Source organism: Calidris pugnax, unplaced genomic scaffold (assembly GCF_001431845.1).
Source record: "Calidris pugnax isolate Ruff unplaced genomic scaffold, ASM143184v1 scaffold285, whole genome shotgun sequence".
In the NCBI taxonomy this organism is placed as follows: domain Eukaryota; kingdom Metazoa; phylum Chordata; class Aves; order Charadriiformes; family Scolopacidae; genus Calidris; species Calidris pugnax.
This window is the reverse complement of record NW_015091000.1, coordinates 100694-126215: the sequence shown is the minus strand read 5'-3', so window position 1 is coordinate 126215 and position 25522 is coordinate 100694. Positions and strand designations below refer to the sequence as shown.

The following is a 25522-nucleotide window of genomic DNA, read 5'->3' as shown; positions in this document are numbered from 1 at the left end:
CAGAAAAAAAAAACAACCAAACCCCCCCAAAAAAACGTTGTTAGGTTTTTCTTCCATCAAGTATGTGATTGTCACAAGTTCAGAAGTCTGGGATTGCTGGGTTGGGCTGGTTCCAGACATCCCTGCGTGGACAGAACTCCCTGATGGCCAGCCCCCGCTAGCGCCGGTAGGGGTGAAATCCTTGCACGTTGTGGTTCTGTCCTCGTCCAAACCCGCTGCCTCCGGCGGGGGGGCCGCTGGAGGGCTGCACCGAGGGGCCTCCGTAGGGAGGGGGCTGCTGGCTGGGATCAGAGAAACCTTGTCCAAACCCACTCAAGTCTTGTCCATACCCTGGGGAGAAGGGGAGAAGGGCAGGGTCAGTCTCCGGAGCCGCCCGCCGAGCCGTAAACCCCAATATCCTGCCCCCGTCCCTCCCCCTGCACGGCCCAGGAACAAACTCCTCGCTCTGACACCTCACGATAAGCAGCTGCTTTCCCTCCTTGCCATTATTTACCTCCTCCTACAGAAGGAACGGGCAGAAAGCAAGAAGAACAGGTAGGCAGAAAGGGTAGTTTTCACTTTTGGGGTAACCCTACCCAGGCTGGAGCTAAACCACCCCGTTACGGCTGTTCAGAGGCTTCAAGTGGCCTGTAGGTTTGCTGTCAGCTCATTCCAAATTTAATTTTTGTTTGGGACGGGCTATTTATTGGCAAGAAACTCGGACTGTCAGGTTCAGCGGAGACGCAGATGTCGCAAGGAAGTTTTTCCCTGAAACCTCCCAGCCCTTAAACCCCTGGCACCGCCAGTGCGGCGGCTCCGGCTCTGCAGCGTCAGCTCCACCGCCGGCCCTCGACAGCCAACAACTCCCCTCGCTGAGAAGACAATCTTAAACTCCCTTTCAAAAAAAAAAATATAAAAAAAATCCCCAGAGTGCTGCTGCCTGAATATGTATTTTAATTAACTCATCAGCCTCTCTCTCAAGGAGTAATCATTAAAAAAAATGTAAACTGAAATGTGAGGGGGCAAAGTTGGCCAAGGTTGTGCACCCATTATAAACTTTATAATGGAACCCTTGGTCCAAAGTTGCCCTTAGAAAGAACTAATATCCTTCTCCAGAGACTCAGGGCCCGGGCAGGCTGAAGTGGAGTTATTCCAAGTTCAAAAAACAAAGCCCCGTTTCAAACCTGGCATAATGGAACCCTTGGTCCAAAGTTGCCCTTAGAAAGAACTAATATCCTTCTCCAGAGACTCAGGGCCCGGGCAGGCTGAAGTGGAGTTATTCCAAGTTCAAAAAACAAAGCCCCGTTTCAAACCTGGCACCTCACTGCTGGCCCGGCCGGGGAGCAGCACGGGGACTGACTCCAGCCTCCAGAACTTCACACTAAGGCAGGCTCCAGGCTCACACTCATCTCCTTCTGCCTCAATCTGAGGAATTACTGACTCCTCCTGCGCCCACCGCCCTCCCACCGGAGCCCTGCCAAAGGCCAGGGTTCCCAGTGGGTTCAGAGTGAGGAGAATTTGGGAATAGGGAGGAAGGGCGAAGACGAAAGACCTGCTGGAATTCTTGCTGCCAACGTGAAAGACGGCTACATGTAAATTCAGGACACTGAGAAATTTAATAAAAGTTCCTGTAATTAAATACGACTCTTAATCATACCAGTGGCATCAGTGCAAGCCTCTGCTATGAGAGATGGTATTAAGAATCCTAATTACTAAGTACGTTTCTGCAGTTCTGCTTCTCTCTGTGCAGGCTTAAAGCAGGTTTAACTCTCTTAATCCAAAACAAAGTCTCTTAGCATGTCTTCAGTATTTCAATTTCAAGCTCTGCCTGTCTCTCAGGACTTGCTACCACTAATGAGCCTTAAAACACATCTATCACAGGCTTCTATTAGCTCAAAATGCTAATCCAGGCTTTTTTTTTTTTTTCAGACGGAGATAAGCAGGCAACGAAAAATACAATTTAATTGTTTGCCAAGGGGTGAGGCTCAGAGTTGGGAAAAAAAAAAAAAAAAGGAAATCATCAAGTTCTTCTCACTGTACTCTGCAGCGTTACAGCTTCGAGTGGCGGAAACCACAGTTCTCAATTTGTTTATCACAAAGGAAACCTCCAGCATAAACCTGAACAGCCAGATATTGTCTTCCCCCTGCTCTCTCAGCTCCTGCTGCTCTCCCAGCGCCGCCCCAGCCACGAGGCGCGTCCTGCCCCGCTCCAGACCCGAGCTCAGCTGGGAGACATGGGATAAACCTCCCCGAAGCGGCGGCTCCGGAGCGAAGGGCAGCGTCAGGCAGGAGGTTTCACTTCAGCCAGGTACCACCACACACAACTCTATCGCCTTTACTCCCAAAAGTAAACATTCGAGCCGCATTTTTCGCCCCCTCCCACCCCCTCTTAAAAGAGGCCCTGCAAGAAACACAAGTTAATTTCCCCACGGCAGATACATCAAGAGCATTGGTTGTAAAGAGGCACCACCTACCTACGGCTTCTCACTGCTCAGCCTGACCATAAGAGTGTAAACAAAGTATTGGCGCGTAGCCTGAAGGGTCTTGAGAATAGGAACCCAGCCCTAGTAAGAAATGAGGAGACCAGGGCGACGAACCCCCAGAGAGCCCTGTGCAGAGATAATTTTTCAGGGTGAGGGAGACGCACCCTTGTTAGTGTTTAATTCACCAGTGCTTACATTCAGCCCGGCTCTAAACACGGCAGCATTTAAGATGCTGTCAAGCCAGGACAAATCTTAAAAACGCCGCAAACGATAAGGTAACTCGGGGCCTCTTTCAAGCCCATAAGCTTTACGCATTTATGTAAATACATGCAGATCAGCTAGACTGCCTATTGCCCAGCAATGCTGCTAACTCATTTGCGATCACATCAAGTGCTGAAGCTCTTTTAAAAAAAACTCTGTAAGGTTTTACAGGTAGCTTTCTGAACAGGCAGATGACCCTGTGGTCCTGCAGGATTAAACACCTCTGTCCCTGTCAGCGCTTCTAACAGCTTTCAGGCCAGAAAAGCACTCGAGGTGAGAGACTAACTGTGGTTATGATCTGAAAAAACTACCCTTCTCAGCCTTCTTCCTCTTCCTCCCTCTCTCCCCAGCACTCTTAACAAACTAACTAAGAACACCTGAAATATTTCACTGCTAAAGAGGCTTCCTAACACACACCAGGGGTACTACACACACCAAACACTGGAATGCCCCCTCCCCTGTTTTGCACTATGTTGGAAAAGAGATTCTTCCTAAAACTTCCAACACATCTCAGGTACTGGCTTCCCACTGACCAAAAGGGATTGTGCACACATTTATCCTTATTTAGTAGGGCCCACCCCCCTTCAAAAAGAGTCTGCAAAGAGACAAGCTCTGGCAAGACAAGGAAAACTTCCTCTTGAGTCACAAGGGCAAAGCTCTCTGTGAAAGCAACTGTGTTTATAACAAACAAATCGAAAAACATCTCAAATTCATCAGCGTGAGAACATATGTTTGCTTTATAAACACATCTGAAAGGCTCCTCTTCCTTCAGAGTCTGTTTTACATTTTTGGAACTTGGAATAGGATCTATTTAAGTAACTTGACGAAGTGTTGATTTCAGAAGAGCTTCTGCAGGCACCACCACACCTGGAGAACTTGTTCCAGTGGGGAACAGCCTAAATCCATGGGCCTACTGCATGCAGAAAGGTCACTTCAGAAGTGAAAAAATGGCCAATTACGCAGAAAGGTCACTTCAGAAGTGAAAAAATGACCGATTACAATCCCTTTTAAAAAAAAAAAAAAGAGGAAAAAACCCAACAGTGTGCCACAAACAGCTCTTTGGACATCACTGCTCAAAAATAGGGCTAAGAGGAAGAGCAAGATGAGAAACTCCCTCTCGGCTTCCACAGGGAGGAGCAGGAATTTTACTCAGCACTAGCACTTGTAGAGCAATTTATTAATCTTTTTGGTAGTACTGTCTGCCTGGCTTAAAACTTGTCACTGCCTTCTATCAGGTATCTGCACCAGCGATCTGCACAGCACAGTTAAGCATTACAGAGTTCAGAGAGACAGGAAAAGAGCAGGGGGAGGGAGGGAAGGGCACAGAGCTCGGGTTCTTACACCCGCACTGCTCGCCCCTCGACGCTGTTCTTACCCTTCACGTCTGATCCCAGTCAGTCACACAAAAAAGCTGACTCCGAGCTCCATCACGAGCTCTTGGAGGGGGAAAAAAAGGAGTTTTAAATACAGATTCAGGGAGAGTGCAAATCAGTAGTTTATCCCACCAGTGCACAAGTCTCTACAGACTATTTCCCAGCATCCGGGCAATGTTTTAGAGCTGATTAAGTAAATCCCCTCTGGCTAGAACACTGCATGATTTAAGGATTGCTTGAGAGCTGGTGGCCAGCCTTCCCGTCCTGGAGGGAAGGGCCTTCAGTGCCAGCAAATGTTTCCAAATACTGACTTTCTACCCAAATATAAGGGAAAAGCAGGAAGGGGAGAAAAGCTCAAGCGGAGTTAATTCGATACGCGGTTACTTACCAAACTGACTATAAGGGAATTCTGGCTGAGCAGTTGGGGGTTTGCTCATGTCCTGAGTTGCCTGAGATGGTGGTGGTGGTGGAGGAAAAGCTAGTGGTGCTGCCCCTGGAGTGGCGGGCGGAGGGGGTACTCCAGGAGGGGCAAACTGGTCAGGCGGAGGAGGTGGAGCACCATAACCAAAACCTGGAACAGGAGGAAAGTACAACACACGTGAAAAGACATGGGTAAACCCCACCCTGGCTTCTTACTGAGCCTTAAGGTATGATAAGCTGCTTTAAAAATACTTGTAAGTCTCTTAAAACCAAAGTGTTTCTTACCGACAGCTGGCCATACAATAGTTCTGGCAGCCACTCCTACCTCCTGGCGACCACTGTGGCTAAAAGACCCCAACAAAAAACCATCTATCATCAGAAACCTTCCCCCAGAGGAAAACTCCAGCCACACCAGCACAGAGGAAGTGATGCAGCAGAACTGGGGACCCAACTCTCTGCACTCACCATGTGCATGTGAGAGACATAAAGACAAAGCCATAGAACTCAAGATCTTAGAGGAAAAAAGGGTACCCAAAACAAACAGCACCCTCATGGTGGAACAAGCAGCTCCAGACAACTGGGTGGCATTTTCCACCTTCTGTTTGAAACCAGGTTTGTGACCAGACTTTTCAAAAGGTGGCCTGAGGGAGTAGGTGCCTAAATCCTATTGTATTTCCAATGCCAGTCATGACCTTAATTCCTTAAGCTTCTCTGAAAATCCCAGCCTGTGTCTAGCGCTGGTCACCACACAGTAATCTCCAACTTTCCTCTTGGATGTTGTCACAAGGGTACACAATAAATCTAAATTCTTTTAGTAACACAGATTTAGAGCAGAGAACAAATTATTACCGTAGCCAAGAAAAAAGTAAACCAACTCACAGACAAAAATACTTATATAATTACAGCTCAGAATATACAACCTAGGATAAACATCTAAGGATAGCTGAAATGTGGCAGGGGGGAATCTAAGAGCAAAAGCTGAAAACTGAATTTTGAGAGAGACTGTACTGGAAATCCCATAGGTCACTTACTAAATGGTGGAGGGGTGCCATAGCCCTGTGGAAATCCTTGCGGAGGCGGGAATCCCCCGGGAGGTGTAGAGACTATGTATGAGGTAAATGGTGGTGGTGGTGGAGGAGCTCCTCTTCCTGGAGGAGGTGGTCCATATCCACCTAGAAAAATAAAGAGAAACCAAGAACTAAAGCGGCTTAATAATGAGAAGTTGCTGCTTAAGGCAGCATCCTCTAGGTGGGGTAAAGCTGATAGATTTCAGACGCAGTCTCAGCCTTCTATGAATTCTGACTTTGGGAAATATTTGTCCTCTAAGCATCCCCACTGCAAATAATTGCAGCGTAGAACGTAATTCCTTGATAACAAATTAGCGTGGTTGGCAACAGCAGGATGTATGTCAGCTCCCATTACTGAGTTGTTAAGAACACACTATCTTCTCCTGCGTTCTTTCAGGACAAATTCAATCAAGCTTTTAAATGTAGGTTAAATATTACAGAAATCCACAAATGGCTGTGAATTCTTAAAGAAACTGCACCCTCGCTCAGCAGAATTTCTCGTTTAAAATTGGTCCCATGTAACATACTTACCAATCGCCTGTCCTGCTGGCACCCACATCCCTAAAACAGAACAAAAAGAAGTGACTTATACAGGCACTGAAGCCACATACTATGGAATGGGAATGATTTAAAAGAAAGTTGATCTTGCTCTGGGCTCTGGAATAGACCGAGTACCCTCCCAGTGTCCCCTACAGATCTATTTTTATGGTCCAAGAAATAGCCTCGGACTATATCTGAATATGCAATTCTGAAAAGCCTCTGAATCATTCAGCAAATAACGTGCAGGAGAGACAGCGGTCCCCAAACTCAGATCAGGTGGAGAGCTCAAGAACTGTGAGCACACCAAGCGCAAGAAATCATACTAGTGTGAAGAACAAAAACACTGGGAATCACAGCAGACTACCCAGCCAAAGCGTTTTTAATTTACTACCAGGCTTATCATAGTCATTTTTGAAGTTTTTGAACCATAAAAACATAATCTTCTGCATTCGTCGCAGCATTAAGATTGAAAGATAAATGCATTTATGCCTTACGTTAATCTTTCCAGTGGATCAGATATCATTTTCTCTACAACTAACCACATTGAAAATAATCTAGTTTCTCAATTTGCGCAGTTGCAGATTAGCACATCTGTGCAGAATGTCAAAGCCTCAGCTGCAGCTTTCAAGTTAATAAGCACCATGGGGAAACAAGCCATCCCTCCACCGAGGAATCATCCATTGCAGCACGAGATGAAGCCGTGACACTCCCTTTAGCCCCCCAGGTGAAGATTCCTCATCTATCAGAGCAAGCAAGTTCTGTTCTGTCAAACGCAACTCAATTATACCACCCTATTTCTCCATAAGTTATCAAACCCGTCTTTGGATGAATTCAGCGTATTTATCCTGTCTTCAAAATCTTGTGGGGGTTTTAGAGCCATCAAACCCAAAACACACGGCTGCTCCTTTCAGCCCTGAAGGGTTCAAGCTAAATCAAGAAAATTATATGCATTAAGTGCTCCCCTGCACCACTGCTACCCCCATAGCTGCTTGTTATTTTTCCAGGCTACATTAAGCAATAAAATCCAAAGACAAGACCATCTGTTTTTCTCTCAGCCCTTTCAAATTTTACTCATAGCTTCCTTTGAAACTGCCTCATCCTTGAAAAGACATATTTCAATACAATTTTTCATCAGGGTCTCAGGCAGGCCATAATCCCACAGCTGGAGTCACAACTGGAGCCGCTGAGGTGTCTCAACGCCTCCTCCATGTTACCCAAAACCACACAACTGTGTTTGGGGAGAGGCAGAACCAAAGAGGTGAAGCACAGCCTGGGACACACACTAGACCCAGCAAAACCCACCGATTCCTGCCCTATGAAACAAAGGATTTTGGGAAAAGAAGTGAAGGAACAATCCCAGCAGCCTCGGGATGAACTGACGTGTGGGATTTTAGCTTCACTACCAGCAACCCAGCAGAGCAATAGCATCGAGAGACCCGGCAGTGCTGTGATTTCCCACTAAAACCAAATTCCCAGTAAGCAGCAGAGATGAGACTCCTGGACCAGTGACTCTGCCACCAAAGCAGTACCTTGAGGGCCGTATCCCTGCTGCCAGGTCGGAGGGGGCTGACCTGCCCAGCCGTTGGCAGCGCTTGGCATGATCCTACTTCCCCACTGACTGGCACCGGGCGGCCCTGGAGTTTGGCTTTTGCTGTCCCGAGGCTCCGCGCGCTTCACCTCCACCTAAACAAACAGAGGTGCCTTTTAGGAGAGATGCTGCAGGGCAATGCACCCCCCTTCCCTTCACACACACCCTTAATTACACTTAAGACTACACTTAGCATCTTACGACTTATGTCTAAATACTTAAATTATTAAACTTAAGGCCAGTAATTTAAAATGTTTCTCAGGTACAATATATATGATGGTAAGACATTACAAGTCCTACTGTTGAGGTAAAACACATCCTACAAATCACTTAGGTTTCACCAGAGTACAGTATTCATTGGCTTTAATCTTAAAACAGCAGTACCCTCTTACAACGGCTCTTCACTTAAAAAACAGCATAATCCTTTAAAGTATTTATGTACCAATTTCACATTTAAGGCAGGAGTTACAAAGATGATGTTTTTCGGTAAAAACAAGGACTTTGAGTAAAGAGTACGCTCTGAAAAAGGGTACTAATGCTTTAACCATTCAAAGGTGTTTGGGGTTCGTTTGGAAGTTACGGTTTAACCCACCCCATCTAACTACAATTTCAGCTCTGCTCATACCTGAGAAACACACAGTTGCTCGGTTGGTTTTTTTGTTTGTTTGTTTGTTTTTAAACTTAAGATTTTATTTAAATGTCTAATGGAAGATAAAGACTTACCTTCCCCAGGCTAACGCTTAAAGAATCTCAATTAACTCAAACAATGTCAGAGGGAATGGATGTGATAAGAGAATCTTACATTACATCTAACAAAAAAGTAAACAAACATGCAAGTAATAAAAATGGACAGTTGAGTCAATAAGAAGCAAATCTTCATACTGTGTTAAGTCAGTGACAAAAGCCCTCCTGTTTTTAAAATTAGTAAGCCACAGTGCTTAACTTATTTTATTCAAAGCTAAAATGTCCTAGTGTTCCAAGCCATCGAATAAGTGCATTTGACCTACTTAAAATAAGCTGCACATTCAATATAAACCTCTCAAAAAAAAAAAAAAAATCCAGTTTCTGATTTAATGAAACACTCTCAGCACTCATGCATGCTGAATTAAAGCCTTTTTTTATTTTATGATTAATTTTAATGGGTGCCAGAGTACAAAGAAAATAAATCTCAATCATCAATGGGCCTGAGTAGTATGGAAAATAAAGTATTCAGAATTCTTCCTGCCATGTCTTAAAAACCATTCATGTCAGAGAACAAACAGGAAACAGGCACAAGGCAAGGACAAAGCCCCCCGCCCCCAGCCCGCGCAGATGCCCCAAGGACATTCGACATGACAGTAACCAAATCTCTGTCAGCTGAAGGCCCTTCCAGAGAGGAACCAAGGGAATTTTTCAAAGGACTCAAATTAATGAGTCTTAACACATTTGCCTGGAGGGAATTCAGTTATTGCTTACAAAAGCAGAGTCCTTCTTGCAATTTTAATTTTTTTTCCCTTTCAACAACATATGGATTCATTTCAGCAATACCTTTTTAATTACCAAAAAGAAAGAGATACCATTTTTAAAGCAGGCATTATTAGTCAATGGAGAGAGCGGAGTAGCTGGAGTTCATTAATCTGTGTGGAAGAATCCCATTAATTTTTCAGTGCACATGTGGAAGCGGTGAACTGCCAAACTGAGGGCTGAAAAAATCCCTGTGCAATACTCCCAGCACCGGGGTTAAAATTCAACACCTGCTTAAAGCCCAGTTCATACCACGAAATGAGGCATCTCCACTCCTCAGAGCGGAAAAAACACTGTTATTCTGGGGGGTTTTATGTCATTGAAAGGGAAAAAAAAAAAATAAAAAGGCAAAAATAAATTATTCCATTCTTTGGGAAAGAAGGGAGAACTCTGAATTCGCACCGGTGTGTTTCTGGAAAGCAGTGGTGTCTGAGGTGCCATTTGGGGGGCTCACACGGGTTCTCCATCCTTTCCCAGAGCTGGAACAGACGTACTCTCCTTTGTTCCCCTTCATCCCCAACTGCTGCTTTTGGGCAGAACCTCTCCTTTCAGTGGTTTGTCTAAGCTCAAGGCAATCCCAAGGCAAGAGCAGAGGATGCCCAGAGGACAGAGACAATTCACACACGTACCAGGGGAAATTTCCTGCTGCCAGTGCAGCTGCTGGCACCCGGGAGGAACACACTGGTGAGCAAGAACCTGCGCTGACGTTCGATTACACAAGCACATCTCTTCCTTTGCTCCCTTCCCATTGTTAGGAAATCAGCCCACCCCCCAGCCCCCCAACAAGTTCACGGCAATAAAAAGCATTATATTCTGCATAACTGACCAGAACTGCTCTGATATGCACGTGCATGTCCCCTGCTAGCTAACGAAACGCTTATGGAATATCAGCACAGAGAGACTGTAAAGACAATGCACAATTATACAATGCAGTAATTTAAGGCAAGTGACTGTTCTTGTGTTCCCTCGAAACCTGCTCACTCTAACCTTAGCAGTTTTAACATGACTATAAAAATAGTGTATGTACTATAAAGCTGCAAGGACTTTATATTTACCAGAATTTCCTGTGGTTAATTTTTCTTTAAGAAGTTACTATTTTCTGGGTATAAAACGTGGGTGCCCTGCAACAATTTACTTTGCTTTTAGCTTTCTTTTTTTTCCACAGGTACCAGCACGTTCCTTGCTGAGTAACATCAAAGCAAACCTCAAAATTCCTCCCTATCGAACACCCATTTGCTGACAACACAGTATGAAGATGAAACAACCAGAGGTCACTTAACTGCATTGTGGTTAAATACTATATAGAGTACGTGGGTTTGTATCAAAGTTTCACAGTAAGTGACCCAATTTTTTAAAAAACCAATCCTTCATGATGTTTTTCTATTTCCTTTTTCTTTATAAATTTAAGATTATATAGAGCAGATTGTCTCACACCACCTCAAAATTTGAGTATAAAATCCACATCTGAAGGAGTGGTATCTTAAACCAAGCCTTGAACAACTCAGATTTCATTGGGATTCTGACTTTCAAACAGCTGGAAACAACTAATCCCTACCCTTTGCCCCTAAGCAGAGCTGACACCAAGGTGGCCATCAGCAGCCCCACGTCCCCTAAGGGGTGCCCAGCCCCAGCAGCCCCCCAGGTCTGTCAGAACAAGGCCTTCCCCAAACCAGAGCCCCCCCAGCCCCAATTCTCAGGATTTCCAGCCCTGTCTCTCGCCTGCTCAAGCAAACTCCGAAGACTTTCCCCACCTTCATGGATAAAGCCTGGAATTTGGACAGACGCGCTCTCCCGCCTGACTGAATCCATAACCTTTGTTCACCAGTGAAATCGCCAGTTGCCCAAGACTTGGTTCTTTCTTAAGGTAAAATAAAACTACAACTACACACTTTTTTGCCCATGATGTCGTGAAAATGCATGTTGACAGCCTGGTCCACTGATTGTTCGTCCTCGAAAGTAATAAATCCAAAACCTAGCCAACGACGAAGAGTGAATCAAGGTAGCAGGGTGTTGTGACACAAAACAGGATGATGAACAGTATTAGGGGCGGACCAAGGGTTCAAGCAGGGGTTTCAGATAACCGAGACTTGTGTTAAATTTTCCAAAAAAAAAAAAAAAGTCAATCTGAGAAAATTGCAATGGATACTTCCTGTAACCAGGCAATTAATGCCTCATTTTGGTTTCACACATGCAACTTACGAACTGAGCTTGTTAACCATCTTTTAATTTGATTTTCTTCCTAACCCACCTAACAGGAAATGGGAAAAAAAAAAGTGCTAATATAGTCATAAATATAACTGTGCCACAGGATTAAAAACAAAATACTTGTGGGACAGCAGATTAAAGCTGCTCCTATCTGTGATTCAGACCGGGTTCCCCGAGCTATTATGTCCCTGTTCCCCAAAGCTGCAAAGCAACTTCCTCCCATCCCTTATCCCATCTTCCAATTAGGGAGTATTTTCCGTGGAAAATAAGAAAGTTGTCTTTGAAATGTAGCTGTTAAAGCATGAAAAATTTTACCACTCCATGGATGAATGAGAAGCTTCAGAAACTCACAACCTAGATCAGAGGTTCTCAAGTTTTCCACACCTTAGAAAAAGCCTGTAATAAGACATTATTCCTTCCAATTCTTCCCAAACACAGCAACCCCTGGCAACTAAGGGAGTGTTGCTTATGCAGAGTGGGATACTTGCCATCATGTCCCTTAATCTGTTTTATTTCTTATATTTCCTGCCACTTTTCTCTTGAAAAATCTACTTTTCAGCCCCTCTTTTTGCCCCAGACCCCCAGGAGTGGCTCGTTCCCTTCCATGTGGCCATAGCCCTCAGCTGAACCCAGCAGCTTTGGAGAGGGTGCCAGGGGAGCGTCTGGTGCCTGGAGAAAACACCAGAAAAAAAAAAAAAAAAAAAAAAAGAGGCAAAGGCCCAAGGACTAAGTCGCTTTTCGAGGTGGCACTTTGAGAACCACTGCACTTAGGTTGTAGCTGCTGCTACTGCCGAGAGAGTGGCAAAATAAGTGGTTAATTCCACAGAAGGCGGGGGCTGGTTCATGCCATCAACCACTGATCGCGGTGTGACCACCGGCCCGGGGGGGGACACATGCAGTACAGAATCTGTGCCATTCTTCAGATTAGCTAAGGGGAGAGCAATCAAAATTAGAAAGAAAAAAACGAGGTGCGGCATCAAAAGCATATGGAACATGGATGCATTTCTGCTTTTCTGAAACCCAAGATTTCCCCCTTGGTTTGCATTTTGCTTTGCAGCTAGTGCTGACAGCAGCCATATATTGCTCTAAAGCGTTAAACAGAAATACAGTATCTATAACAGTTAGTGTCTCTCTGAGCTTATCCAACTGGGTTGGGTAAGCCCAAAGAGGCCTATTGTAGAGAAAGTTTATATATATAAAAAAATACACAAAGATACAGGCCAAAATAGATTCCAGCAGGTCAAATTCTGCTGTCAGCAACAAGAGCAAAAGACATCACTAAAATAAACTTAAAATAAAAAGGAAAAAAATTAGCATTTCCCACACACAAGAGACTGGCAGTATAAACGAAGTTTTGTTGACCTGTGATGAAAGCAGCCTCAAAGCTGAGAGCAGCATTTCATCACAATATATTTGTCTGAGGTTAACTAGAAACCTAAGTATTAGAGCCAAAAGAAAATTATTTGTATTTAAGTCACACATTTGGTATTGCTGCCTTTATCTAAAAAAGGCACGGGAAAGAAAAATGATGGATGTCATCTGCATGTGAAGGCTGCTCATTTAACTCTATTCCAAGAAGACTGAAGGGGGGAAATATATTGTGGGATGGGGATGGGGTTTGGAGGAGGAGGAGGAAGGAGAATAAGAGGTCATTGAGGAAGCCAGTAAAGAAAAAAAATAAATAAATAAGAAGGGGTTTAAAAGGGCCAAACACCACAAGATAAGGAATACTGAAGAAATCAGAGTACAACACACAGCAAAATTCCAACAATGCGAAATTTTAAATACAGTTCAAGTGATCATCCAGTAGCTTTATTTTTCTGAAGGACAGGACTTTATTGAAGACCAGAAAAAGGAACTGCCTTTAGCAGGAATGGGAGCGGAGCACCGACGGGAGCGATGACGCTGGTGTGCAGCCAAGGGCAGGGAGAGAACAAACACAGCCAGAACCTGCAAATTACTTCGCAGTTGTTGGCTCAGCCAAGAATAGAAAACACAAGAAGCAGAGGCTGCAACAAAGGCACCGTTTCTTTTGAGATGCGAGAGGCTGCCTGCACGGACTGGGACTGAAAGGAGCTCTGATGAAAGTGCTGCTCGCAGGAGAGGGAGGAGGAGAGAGTGAGCAGAGAGGACTCTTGAAGAGACAGAGCCGGCTCCTCAAGGGCATTGCTGCAGCTCTGACACCAACCCAGACTGGTTCCCAGCTTCCTCCCGAGAGGAGGGAGCCGGAGGAATGCTACCGGGATTAGTAATGGGGATAATTTTTCCCTCCTCCTAGCAGCAAACCCGTAAAGTGACATGCAGCAAGGGATCTGTTCAGAACACAAGGGTGGTGGAGTTAATGGAAGAAGGTAAAATTCAGAATGGCACAAGCAGAAGATGTCAGGGAATCTGTCTTCTTAAATTTTATCAATATCTAGTCGTTTAGGTACCATGTTAAAAGGACAAGTGTGTGGACTGAGCAGCACTCTGCAACAGAACGGAGTTCAGAAAGAGAAGGCAAGAGAAAACGAGTTCTGGGATGCGTGGCCAGGAGTGCCCAATACAAACCACAAGGAATTTTTCCTCTCGTGCCCCCAGGGACTAACAGGGCCATTTTTGGAGATGACAGTTAGTTACCACCCTACATAAAAGAATGTAACCCAATAAAAACGAAAGCCAGAGCAAAAGGATTTAAGAAGTTGAAGAAGTCAGGTGAATGAGGAGGGAGAGCACCCTGCAGCACACGCTGGATGGAGGTTTTCAAACTTCTGCTCTAAGCTCCCGCCTGGGAAGTGCATCCAAAGCCCTCTGGTTTTCTTTTTTAGTATAGCTTTAAGCAGAGAAGCCATTAATTGAGATGAGGATTAATCCAGACCAGGCATGATGCTTTAGTACCTTTTGCTCAGAGGCTGCGTTAAATATTGCAAAGATGTAGATGATACAACAATTATTGAAATATTTCAGAACTGCAGTGATAAATTACATTCAGATGCCCGTATCTCTGTCTCCACTGTCTCCTTTATTTAAAATCAGACTCTCTAGAGCTTTTGAATAGATGAATTTATGTTCTGCTTAAAGAAAAGGTATCTGTTGAAAGAAGATTAAGATAGCTAAAGCAAGAAAACAAAAAAAACAAATATATTGAAACTTCGTTTACACTCCAATAAAAGACAAAGCCCGTCCCTCCTCTGACTGTGGAACTGGCCTGTACCTCTGTGATAAATTATCACCTAGAGAGAAGAAATCTAAAGAGATATCGTTAATCACAGTCAAACAATTCACAGAGAGAAAAGAAAAAAAAAAAAAAGAACTTACTTAACATTACCATACTTTACTATGAAACACTTAAATATGTCACTAAGGATGTATGTCTAAATTAAAAATAAAACTAAGACTTAACAGCTTAATAAATATGAAGTGAAGAATATATTTCTTAATAATGAGTCAGAAGAGAAATGAAAGTTCAGATGGCAAACTATTCTCTAGCATGTAGAACATGCTACAGGGTGGTCAGTGCAACTAAGCTTCAAGTATTTGAATTATTGCCTCTTAATTGTCAAACAGATGAAAGATGCGATGGGAAGTGGATGACATGAAACTTGCTTCGTATTTTGACCAAAGGTTACCACCTTGATTCAATAGTCTAGTGAAACTTCCAGGTTTTGGGGTTTGGTTTTGTTGGTTTTTTTGTTGGTTTTTTTTTTTTTAAAGTAGTCTATCATATGGGGATTACACACCCCAATCAAAAAATATATAGAATTCAGAATTATTTTGTGTAGTTTAAGAAGATTTTTTTCTTTAAGTGAAGCCATTTAACCAAAACAAAAAGCACACAATGGATGGATTCTGCTCTAATCTCATGTTCAGAAATACTCTGAACCGGAGTAGCCCCCCCATGCAATTACAGACATCGACATACCTTTTGTGGGGAACAGGAGGAAAATCTGTTCAGTTTTTTTCCCCACCATTAGTACCTTAAGCCACAGGAGCGGCTAGAAAATCAAATTTCATTCAACTAAAAAAGCTAGCAAAAAAACCCATAAATGAACATGAAACATCTGACTTTAAATGCACAGATACCAACTAAAGCTGCAGATGAAGAGTCGAGACTTGAAGTGGTATTTGCCCAGTGAATTATTCTTTTTCCTGAGGCAACGTAGGGGGAGGAAAAAAAAAAAAAAGTCTACCTTTTCTGATGGTGTGAAATAGTTTGCCATCTGACTATAGGAGAGTATGAAGAAATTTCAAGGACAAACTAGATCAGCCTTTACCTCGGGGCCTCTGTTTCTCTGCGTCATAGATCATTACAACTTCAGTGACCTGGAAGAGAGAAAGGAAATTCTACTAACGGTGCTGCCAGGGGAGCGTTATAAACAGTTACCACGGGCTGGTTCCCCGCGCTCTCTCCACAAAGCACAATTAAAAGCTGGATGCAGCCATCAATACCAGGCTGGCCTAACGCAGCGCACACAAATTGGGAATATTGCTCTTTATGGGAGTTTAAGAAAAGCCCGAGTTCATCTGTTCGGAAAAGCTGTTGTGTTGCGGCTCTTTAAGGTCTCATCACACTTAAGATTTTAATCTTGCATTAAGATCGCCACACTCTTTATACCCACACTATTGCCTATTAAAAAAACCCCAAAGGTTTCTGTTTTTCAACGTAATATTCATCAGTGTAGCTTCTTAAAAGATTATTTTTTCCATTTTTGAACATTTGCACTCTCAACATGAAAAGCAGCTTTAACTCCAAACACATTTAAGAATTTGCACGGCTTCTCTGAATTACTTACTTGAATATCAGTGTGGCACAGAGTCCCAGTCATAAATTGATGCTTTAAATAGCATTACAAAACCCCCCTAAGTTATGGATGATCAGTATCAGTGCGATTTTAGCTTAAAAAAAACAAAACTAGAAAATGGAAAACGCAAGCTGTTTGAGGGCTTCAAGGTTTTTTCAGAGTAAGCACCACTGTGAGCTACGATTTAAACAAAACCAGAGGTGTAGTGTTTATGTCAAAGGCAGTATTAAAACAGCCTTTAAATTTCTCAGATGCAGAAAAGGGGTCTCAAAACGTGTGTCATCTCACGGAATCACATCTTCACCTTCAAGTCAATCTTTGGATATTTTTTACTAGAATCCCTTCAATTATCTTAAAATCTGAAGCAAATTCACCTTTTACTTACAGCTAAAAACCATATTTTTTTAAGTTATTATACCACATACACTCTCCTGAACACATCCTACTGGAGACATCTCCCCCATGTGGGGATTCTGCCATGTGACAGTGCCATTTTTTTCCCCACTGGTCCATTTGGGTGCCCTTCTTCTCACTGGTCTTATTTACCAAGCAACTACCACGTGTAAATCAGTGCCTGCTTCTGCCTCTACTCTGTGGCCACAGAACATTCAGAAGCCTCCACTTCTCCAAAGATAACTCATTAAAAACACTACATTGACTCCCCAGTTTCTATACTGTTGTTAAAGTTCTACTACTTACTTTTAAAGGCACTTACACTTAAGGGCTGTTGCCTTCTGTATTTGGTGGAACATAACCCTGCCAAGGGGGGTTCCCAAATCAGAAGATACCGTCATTTCAGTCCGAGGTTACAAACTGAATTGAAAGCAGGTACAGAACACGAGCAGTGGTGTGTCTCTAGAACGGAGGGTCTAGGGACAGCAGAACTCAGCTGATGATTTAAAAGCAATTACTGTTACCAAAATAACAGCCGTAGGTGGCAAAATTTACCCTATCTGTACACAAAGACGAGGATCTCGGACAAAAAGCTCATTGAAGTATTCCCTGTTCCCAAATAAAAACCAAAAATTCAACAAAAATTTTCAAATCACCAAGCTGTAAGTAATGAATCAAAAAGAGAAATAATTACTCTTAAGCCAACTTGACGCAGGAGTTTTTGCAAGAAGGGGGAACAGAACGATGCATCAGGGGGACAAGAGGGGACAGAAGCAGCAAAGTTAGTTATGTATCAGAGCAACGGATTTTGACAAACAGCAAGACACATTTCAAGATGATGAACGTTTACTACAGTTTATCACAAAATGCTTCTGTATGTCCCTACAGCAGTTTGTCTAAATTAACCCCAAAATTTGACAGCTTGATGAAATCTGAGGAAAGGCAGCAGGGGGGAAAGCATCTCGCAACCGACTGATAACTGCCATCATGCTGAATGACTCACCACTCCGAATTTCTTGAAGTATTCCCTGAGCTCTGTCTCGCCACAGTTATGAGGAATCCCACCAACAAAAATTTTATTTGATTTATTGTTATCGCTCCTGGATCCTTTCTGCTAAATCAAGGAAGAAAAGATTCAGTCAGAAGGACAATAAAGTTGGCTACTTCTATCATTTTATACTTAAACATGCCTAATGGTCTCTCACAGGCTGGGGGGGAGCCATCTCCAGGCTTGAAGTCTCCTTGTCATTAAAGTGAAGCAACCGCACGCTCAGAGCTCAGCGGTTTCGTGTTCACAGTCAGAACCCAGGCTCTGTTCTTTGGAAGATCAGAGAACCAGGGACTGTGTTCTGGGGCCATTCACTCGTTTTCTAATGAAATCACATTAACCCGCAGGGTGTGAAGTTGGCTGGAGGAGAGTATCAGTGGGAGTGCACTTCCAGACACTGGTTTCAAAACCTGAAGAACTCAACTGAAAACGTGGCCAAGAGCTTAAGAAAACATCACACCTACAAACTGAGTTTAAGGCAAACACAAATGTGATACTTGGAGTCTTACCATGGTAATCTAAGTAGAAGACATTTTTCAGAAATAAAATTTACACTCAAGGCCTGCATACTGACTCTGCATACTGATTTAAAAAAAAATATATATAATCCAAGGGAATTCAATGAAACTGCCAGCAATTAAGCCCAAGCTTAGAAAAGAGGCAGGATACACCAAGGATCTTTCCTTACCCATCCTTCCTTCGGTCGTGTCCTCTCTGGCTGCATCCCCCTAGGTGTACATGGCTTTGGATCAATCTGGAAGAAGTTCCAGTTTGGTCAGATCTCAGCATGCAGAATATTGCTCTAAAAGTTAGGTTTCTGGCAGCTGAACACAGCACTGCTGGGATCCAGCTCCTCAGACCAAAGCTATCGTCAATACATGGCTTCTACAAGGCGACACAAACCAGTTGAGTTAAAGCTGTCTGACAATAAATTAAAACCAACAACCAGGTAACTTTTACACTGTCCGGTCTGCGAATAAGAAGCCCGAAGGTAAAACAGATCTTTGGAGCAGTTTGGAGCCAAAACAAAAAGGACAAAACACAAAAGCAACTTACATTTCGGCCATCTAACGTGTGAGGTCTACTGGCCAGCACTGTGCCCACACAGTTGGGATCTTTAAATTTGACAAATCCAAATCCTCGAGACTGGTTTGTTGTTTTGTCTTTCATTATTACACAGTCTACAACTTCTCCATACTGAGAGAAGTAGCTACGAAGGGTTTCTGTTAAAAAAAGAGCATATATTAAACAGAACCAGGCATTAATGTTACGAGGCCGTGTTCACAATTATGAGGCAAAAGATAGGCAAACAGCTAAATAACTTCAAACTCATTTTGAAAATGATTACATTTTACTTCCTCTAGATAAATGAGAGGCCGTGTTCACAATTATGAGGCAAAAGACAGGCAAACAGCTAAACAACTTCAAACTCATTTTGAAAATGATCACATTTTACTTCCTCTAGACAAATGGTACACACTGCTTTATTTCCTCTCAGACAATAGAACAGTAGTATCGTAGTAAAGCAACAATAAAAAACTGTCACCTTCTGAGTTGACAAAAAAAACTTCAATCCCAAACACTGATTGAAAATATAAAACCAAAAAGCGATTAACACAGATTTGAACTCTCTCTACAGAAGATTCTATTAATTTAACAGAAGAGAGCAGTAGAACGTCATCCCATTTTTCCTACCACAGCATTATCTGTTAAAAAGCTACGGATCTGTAGGTTATTTTGCTGCTCCCAAAGCCCAGCCCAACGCCTGTAGAATACATAGCTTACCTTGTGTCGTGCTCCAGTCCAAGCCACCCACAAACAGTTTTCTGCAAACAAAGCACACAGCAGTTTTAGGGCACTACACCACAGATGCTACATCTTATTTAACACAGAAGTCAGCTATTCTGGAGGGTCTGGTGGTAGCGAGGCCTCCCCAACGCACTACAGAGCCCGGCCTTCATGGAATTCACTATTCTTTGGGACAACTACCTTCTGTCTCATGAAGATTCATATAAAACTGAAGCATTTGTTTTGTGTGCCACAAGCATGAACAGAGATTGTAAGGTTATTAAGGGAATGCATTTTATTCTCTTAAACAAAAAGAAGACAAAAATATCAGAAAAGCCTAAGTTCCTCCAAACTTCTTATTTCCAGGTATTTGAGAAGGCAGAGCTGCTTTGAGAAATTGCTACAACAGCCCGAAGTAAAACAACCCAACAACAGAGAACATGACAGTCAGTACATTTATTTGCTCCTTAGAGGATAAGGAGTTCCAGCATGGAACACTACATAGTTCAGAAAAATATACGTAAAAACATCACTGACATTTGAACAGTGATCCAAGAACACCATTATAAAGTCATTCTACCTGGTTAACCCCACCTCAATCAAAACAGGATGTCTGGATTCCTGTCAAGGACTGGATCCTCAGCTCTAAGTCACTTACAAAACTTCCAGCAGCACATAGTTCAGAAAAATACATGTAAAAGCATCACTGACGTTTGAACAGTGATCCAAGAGTGCCATTATAAAGTCATTCTACCTGGTTAACCCCACCTCAACTAAAACAGGATGCCTGGATTCCTGTCAAGGACTGGACCCCCAGCTCTAAGTCACTTACAAAACTTCTAGCAGCACAAAAAAACAGCTGCAGGGTCCATGCAGTTCCAATTTAAGGATGAAAACAAAATCCCAAACTCCTGAGCTAAAGCAAACTGCCCCCAAACCAGACATTCTAGTTTAAACACCCAAGTCCATCCCATTAACGCTTTAATCCCAGGTTGAGGATCCAGAGGTGGGCACAGTCCTGCACTGGGCCTCCAAAACCAACACTGAAGACAGCTGAGCTCTCCTATATCCCTTTGCTACCTAACACCAGGACAGTTACCAGAAAGACAACTGAAACAGGATTTTTAAAAAATTATTCTACAAAAATACACTAGCAACACAGCTGCTGCAGCCCTGTGTAACAGGTACTGGCAGAAAAATAACAGCAGAAACTGAAATTTACATGCTTCATGTTACCATCTCCTACAGTTAGAGGCATCTCCCTATGAAAAATAATGGCAGTGGTTGAAGTTATTTAATAGCAGCACACAAATAATAAGCAACATGAGTGCATCTGCCCTGGGATGATGTGACCAGCTTTCACGGGCCACAAGGTCAAAGCCCAGTGGGAATCACAGCCTTTGGGCTCCACGGGAAGAAATGCTGAACAAGATGCAGTGGTTGGATTCGAGCATCACCTGAAATTTTTATACTTGGGTAAAACTGAAAGCACACCAGTTTTTTCCATCCTCAGATCAAAAAAAGCTGAAGTCAGCCCTCGGGCTTCCTTGCCCCTGTGTTCTCAAAGGAAAGTCCTTAAACTGCTGATTAAAATAAACAAAAAACCCCTTTATCCATTCTTTTTATGTGCTGCTCCCTCGCTCACCTAGACAGACCAGACAGAACCACTTTTGTCTACCATTATCTTCTAGCTGAATGAAAGCAAAAGTAGAACTACCGAGTTCCAGTCTGAGAGAGAAGACAAACTTGTGAGGCAAGTACTAAATAACAGAGTTGCACCAATTCAGCAACTAGTTGTGAAACCATTTTACAATCTAGTTTAGCGATATCTGCAACTAGGTGAGAAAGTCATGGCTGAAACCCAAACTAAGCTCCACGCTCAAAACTTAAGACAAATCTGAATGAACTTGTCTTCCAAAAAGCACATCCCAATCTGCCCCGCTCGTGTCGGAGCACGTCGAAGAGCTTGGGGAAGCGCAGGGAGAGGAGCGGGGCGATGCCAGCCGCCTGCTCGGCAACTTCATCGGCCTCAGGGTGTGACAGAACCTCCACGCAAAGTAATTTACCCCATAATTAAAGGTTAGCTCAAAGCCACCTCAACACTTGGCTCTCTCCAATAAGAAGCACCAACTCAAAAGCTCTTCTGTTAGTTTCATGGGTCTGCACAGACAAGTGCTGGGACAGGAGGATGCCCTCTATTACTCTTATCAGGACTCAGAGAGAGCAACCATGTTCTGCTTTGCCTTCTACTCGCCCTCAGATATATCTCAGCATAGCTGAGCCCAGAATTACTGCACCTTTCCTTACACAGGGAAAGTTGAGCAACAAAAAAATTAAACTTCCTCTCACCTGCTTTTTTTGGCAGTAAGAAACCAGTCCCCCCAGCCAGAGAGCTGCTGGTGCACAAGGAGCAGTGGTGAAGTGAGGGCCTTGCCCCCCGAAGGTGCTGTGGAACAGGGCAGTTTGCAGACAAAACCAGCAGCCCCGTCCTGCTTTGATTCATTTCTGCCACACGGCACCACGTCAGGACCCTCGTGTAACGGCCACAGGGACTAAATCCAGTACTACCCAGTACCCACCAGCCTTGTTCCGTCGAGGCTAATTTCATTTCTAAGGCAGTGGCTGAGAGGGACACGAGTCTTGTCTTTCAAATAAAGACCGACTTGTTCACCACAGACCAAACCCCCAGGAAATAACTGCGCCGGCCGCGGGCGAAGCTCCGCAGCGTGGCAGGAGAGAGGGGCTGCCTCTGCTCCATACAACAAAAAAATTAAACTTCCTCTCACCTGCATTTTTTGGCAGTAAGTCCCCCCAGCCAGAGAGCTGCTGGTGCACAAGGAGCAGTGGTGAAGTGAGGGCCTTGCCCCCCGAAGGTGCTGTGGAACAGGGCAGTTTGCAGACAAAACCAGCAGCCCCGTCCTGCTTTGATTCATTTCTGCCACACGGCACCACGTCAGGACCCTCGTGTAACGGCCACAGGGACTAAATCCAGTACTACCCAGTACCCACCAGCCTTGTTCCGTCGAGGCTAATTTCATTTCTAAGGCAGTGGCTGAGAGGGACACGAGTCTTGTCTTTCAAATAAAGACCGACTTGTTCACCACAGACCAAACCCCCAGGAAATAACTGCGCCGGCCGCGGGCGAAGCTCCGCAGCGTGGCAGGAGAGAGGGGCTGCCTCTGCTCCATAACGCCTCCAACACCAGCAGGAGCAGGACACCGTGTCCAGTGCCACCCCCTCGGAAAGCGGGGCTGGTTTCTGCTGGCACCTTCCAGGACCAGCCAGTTCTTCTCAAGGACAGGGAAACTCCCCCCACCTCCCTCTGCTGGCAAAGAGCTGGCTCCAGGCGCCAGTTCCCAGCAACAGGCCATTGTCTGGGAAGAGCCCGACTTCACCTGAGTCCTCACCACACACAGACCCCCCGGGAGATCAACTGGCCCTTTCCCACCCCTTCTCTCCGCACCCTGCACCCACCCATGAATCCGTGTGCTCTTCCTTGTGCCACTATTTCCAGGGAAAGGAAGTTCTAAAAGGAAACTTCACTTCCTAAGAGCAAAGAAAAACAACCCCCTATCTAATGCTATATTCAGATTAAAGTTTTGATGTAGCCTATGACTATGTGTTAGCCACACTTTGGGATTTTTGTTTTTTTTTAAAAAAAAAACAAAAAAAACTAAATTTGATTGCTTGGTAGCTAAGCCCAATCTATATAAGGTCAATCGAAAAATACCAGCTATGTTCTGGCAGAACATGAAGCTGTCTGCAGGGACGGAGGACTCCCTGCAGTCAGTGGTCATTGAAACCTTCCAATTCCACTATTAATTATTTGTAGTCACCCTACATACATTTAAACAAACAAAAAAGCAGGGTCGCCTGAGGTCAACTGCGGCAGCTGTATGTAAATACACGGCTTCTATTTATACACACACTATAGAGTGCCAGAAGCCAAGAGTATCCCGTCCTGACTCCCGACGGATCGGTTTGAACACACGAAGCAAAGGCGAGAGCTCACGAATCTCTACCCAACCCAAAATCTACACGCAATTCCACAGGAGCCAGGGCTATGGCGTAAGGCCAGGGGGGCATTGGATCTCCTGTGCTCAGCTTCCCTCCCCAGCCCCTTCGTGTGGTCCTACGCACGCTGCCACCCATAAAACTTCGTGTTCAAACAGCTTCTGGGCTTGGGTTTGAGCCCGCTGACATCGCTGTCCTCACACCTATTTACACACCCTCAAAAACACTCCCCTCCGTAAGGCCAGGCGTTTACAGGCTGCAGCGTTTGGAGGATGCTGCAGTCCATCCCCAAGGGAATGTAAAGCAATTCCCCAGCAGGAGCCTGATGAGAAGACAAAACACCAGCTCGTTTCTTTGGGCAGGTCTCTCTCTCTCTCTGCCATGGACAAGGGTGTGCACCGTACCCCGGTGCGTGGAGGACACCGACAGACACGGGCACCTGGAGCAGCAGCATCCCTCAGCTCCGGAGCAGGAAGCACAACAGGGACTCTCCACAAGTTCCAGGACACACAGCAAGTTTTAACCAAGTTTCACAAACCCACGTGTTCCGCTTCAACTATTTCCTGACAAAATTTCACTTGCTAATTTATTATTTTCCACCACAAATGCATCCATCACTGAAACACCTAACCCCAGAATTCGTAAGAAAGCACACACGGGTGTTTTAGAAGTGCCAAAACTCAACAAAAGCACAATCTTTTTGCTTACGTAAAATAATCTGATTAACATCTATCGTTTCTCTTAGCACAGCCCAATGAGCTACATCCTGTAGGGCAGAGGATCTCAAGATCAGCACTTTTCTTTCATCTGAAATAGTCCCAAGCACTAATTACAACAAATAACACTCCCAAGGCCCTGCCTACTCCCATCAACACGACTGTGAGGCCTGCAGCCTTCCCAGGGATTTCTTCTTCACTTAAAACCTCCGTCCAGAAGGGCGGTTAGATTCGCAACTTCCTATTAGGCCCTGCATCTCCCAACAGCTTTCAAAACAGAACTTCCTTCACCCAACTACAGGCAGCTGACTAAAACTGCAGTTTGTTCCACGCTTTCACCTTTCCCCTTTGAGCACTTCTGGGGGAGGAGAAAAGGAAAATAAAAAATAATAATTACCACCTCCGATTAAAAACCAATCCTTTCCAATCTGATTACAACTCAGAAGGATGAAAATCCAAGCAGCCTGGGAGTGGGAGCGAGCTCTGTGGCAGATGGGCCCGGTGGGGATGGAAGTTGACGGTATTTCAGGGAGGAAGTCGCAGCCTGTGCTCACCTACAGCCCCCCACAGCCATGAAGGCCCCCAAGCCCAAATAAAACTACTTTCAGAGCAAAACCCACCTATTAAACATGCCTCGTGCAACACACACTGTTTGTAGCCACATGTTACACTCAAAACAGTGATCCTGCCCCTCCTGTTTCTAAGAGTGTGCAGATGAAGGGCAGGCAGGGTAAATAAGCAGCTTACGGGAGAGAGCACGGGGAGGGGGGACCGGGTCGTGCCCACTCCAGTTTCAAAGAAGGTGACCAGTTGTGTCGCGCATGTTCTGGGCCAAAGCTTGCAGTGAAACCTACGGCAATCGTTTTATGCGTTTGATTTTTGCTATTCTCAGCTCTAACGTGCCCCCAGTCTCACCACACCACTGGCCTCCCAGCCCAGCCCAACACGGCCGCAGCTCGGGCTGTCAGTCGGGAGCGGCCCCCAAACCTCCCGGAGGCCTCGCACCTAAAACCGCCGCTTTTCTGCCCCTTTTTCCAGCCCCGAAGGACGGCGAGGCCTGCGCTGGGAGCCGGGGGGGGGGGGGGGAAAAGGCCCCCCTTTTTCCGGTCTGTGTCCACAAAAGTGGGCGGGGGGGGGGGGGGGGGGGGGGGGGGGGGGGGGGGGGGGGGAAGAAGCGCCGCCTTTGTCCGGCCGTTCCCCCGGAGCGGAGCCCTGATGAGTCACGGGAAGGGAGACACCGGGGGGGTTTGTTTTACTCCCCGCTCCCCTGGGGGGGTGGAGAAGGGGGAAATAAACGGGTTTTCCCCCCACGCTTCCTCCTCTTCCTCCCCCCCCCCCCCGGCCGCGGGGGCCCGGCCGCGCG

General features: G+C 44.9%; 2 protein-coding genes across 2 annotated transcripts in view; one reads left to right on the top strand and one right to left on the bottom strand.

Moving 5' to 3' along the window:
- Positions 1-6: 6 nt before the first annotated feature.
- Positions 7-22617, bottom strand: DAZAP1 (DAZ associated protein 1). The gene is made up of 12 exons (XM_014955543.1): positions 22523-22617; positions 19427-19467; positions 18698-18864; positions 18330-18395; positions 17597-17707; positions 15673-15721; positions 11104-11186; positions 7653-7806; positions 6115-6144; positions 5548-5688; positions 4485-4667; positions 7-330 (listed from the first exon to the last, which is right to left on the bottom strand). The coding sequence occupies exons 1-12, from the start codon at positions 22615-22617 to the stop codon at positions 158-160; spliced, it is 1293 nt and encodes a 430-aa protein (XP_014811029.1). The 3' UTR covers positions 7-157.
- An 875-nt stretch (positions 22618-23492) lies between these two features.
- Positions 23493-25522, top strand: part of GAMT (guanidinoacetate N-methyltransferase) — a 16694-nt gene continuing 14664 nt past the window's right edge. The window contains exon 1 of the mRNA XM_014955542.1: positions 23493-23497. Coding sequence (XP_014811028.1) covers positions 23493-23497 — 5 coding nt within the window. The remainder of the gene's footprint in view (positions 23498-25522) is intronic.

Coding starts and splice junctions, on each gene's coding strand:
- DAZAP1 (XM_014955543.1), bottom strand. CDS start 22,617: ATGGAGCAGAGGCAGCCCCTCTCTCCTGCCACGCTGCGGAGCTTCGCC. Junction 5,689..6,114: donor GCCAGCAGGACAGGCGATTG/GTAAGTATGTTA, acceptor TTATTTTTCTAG/GTGGATATGGACCACCTCCT. Junction 331..4,484: donor ATTCCCTTATAGTCAGTTTG/GTAAGTAACCGC, acceptor CCTTCTCCCCAG/GGTATGGACAAGACTTGAGT.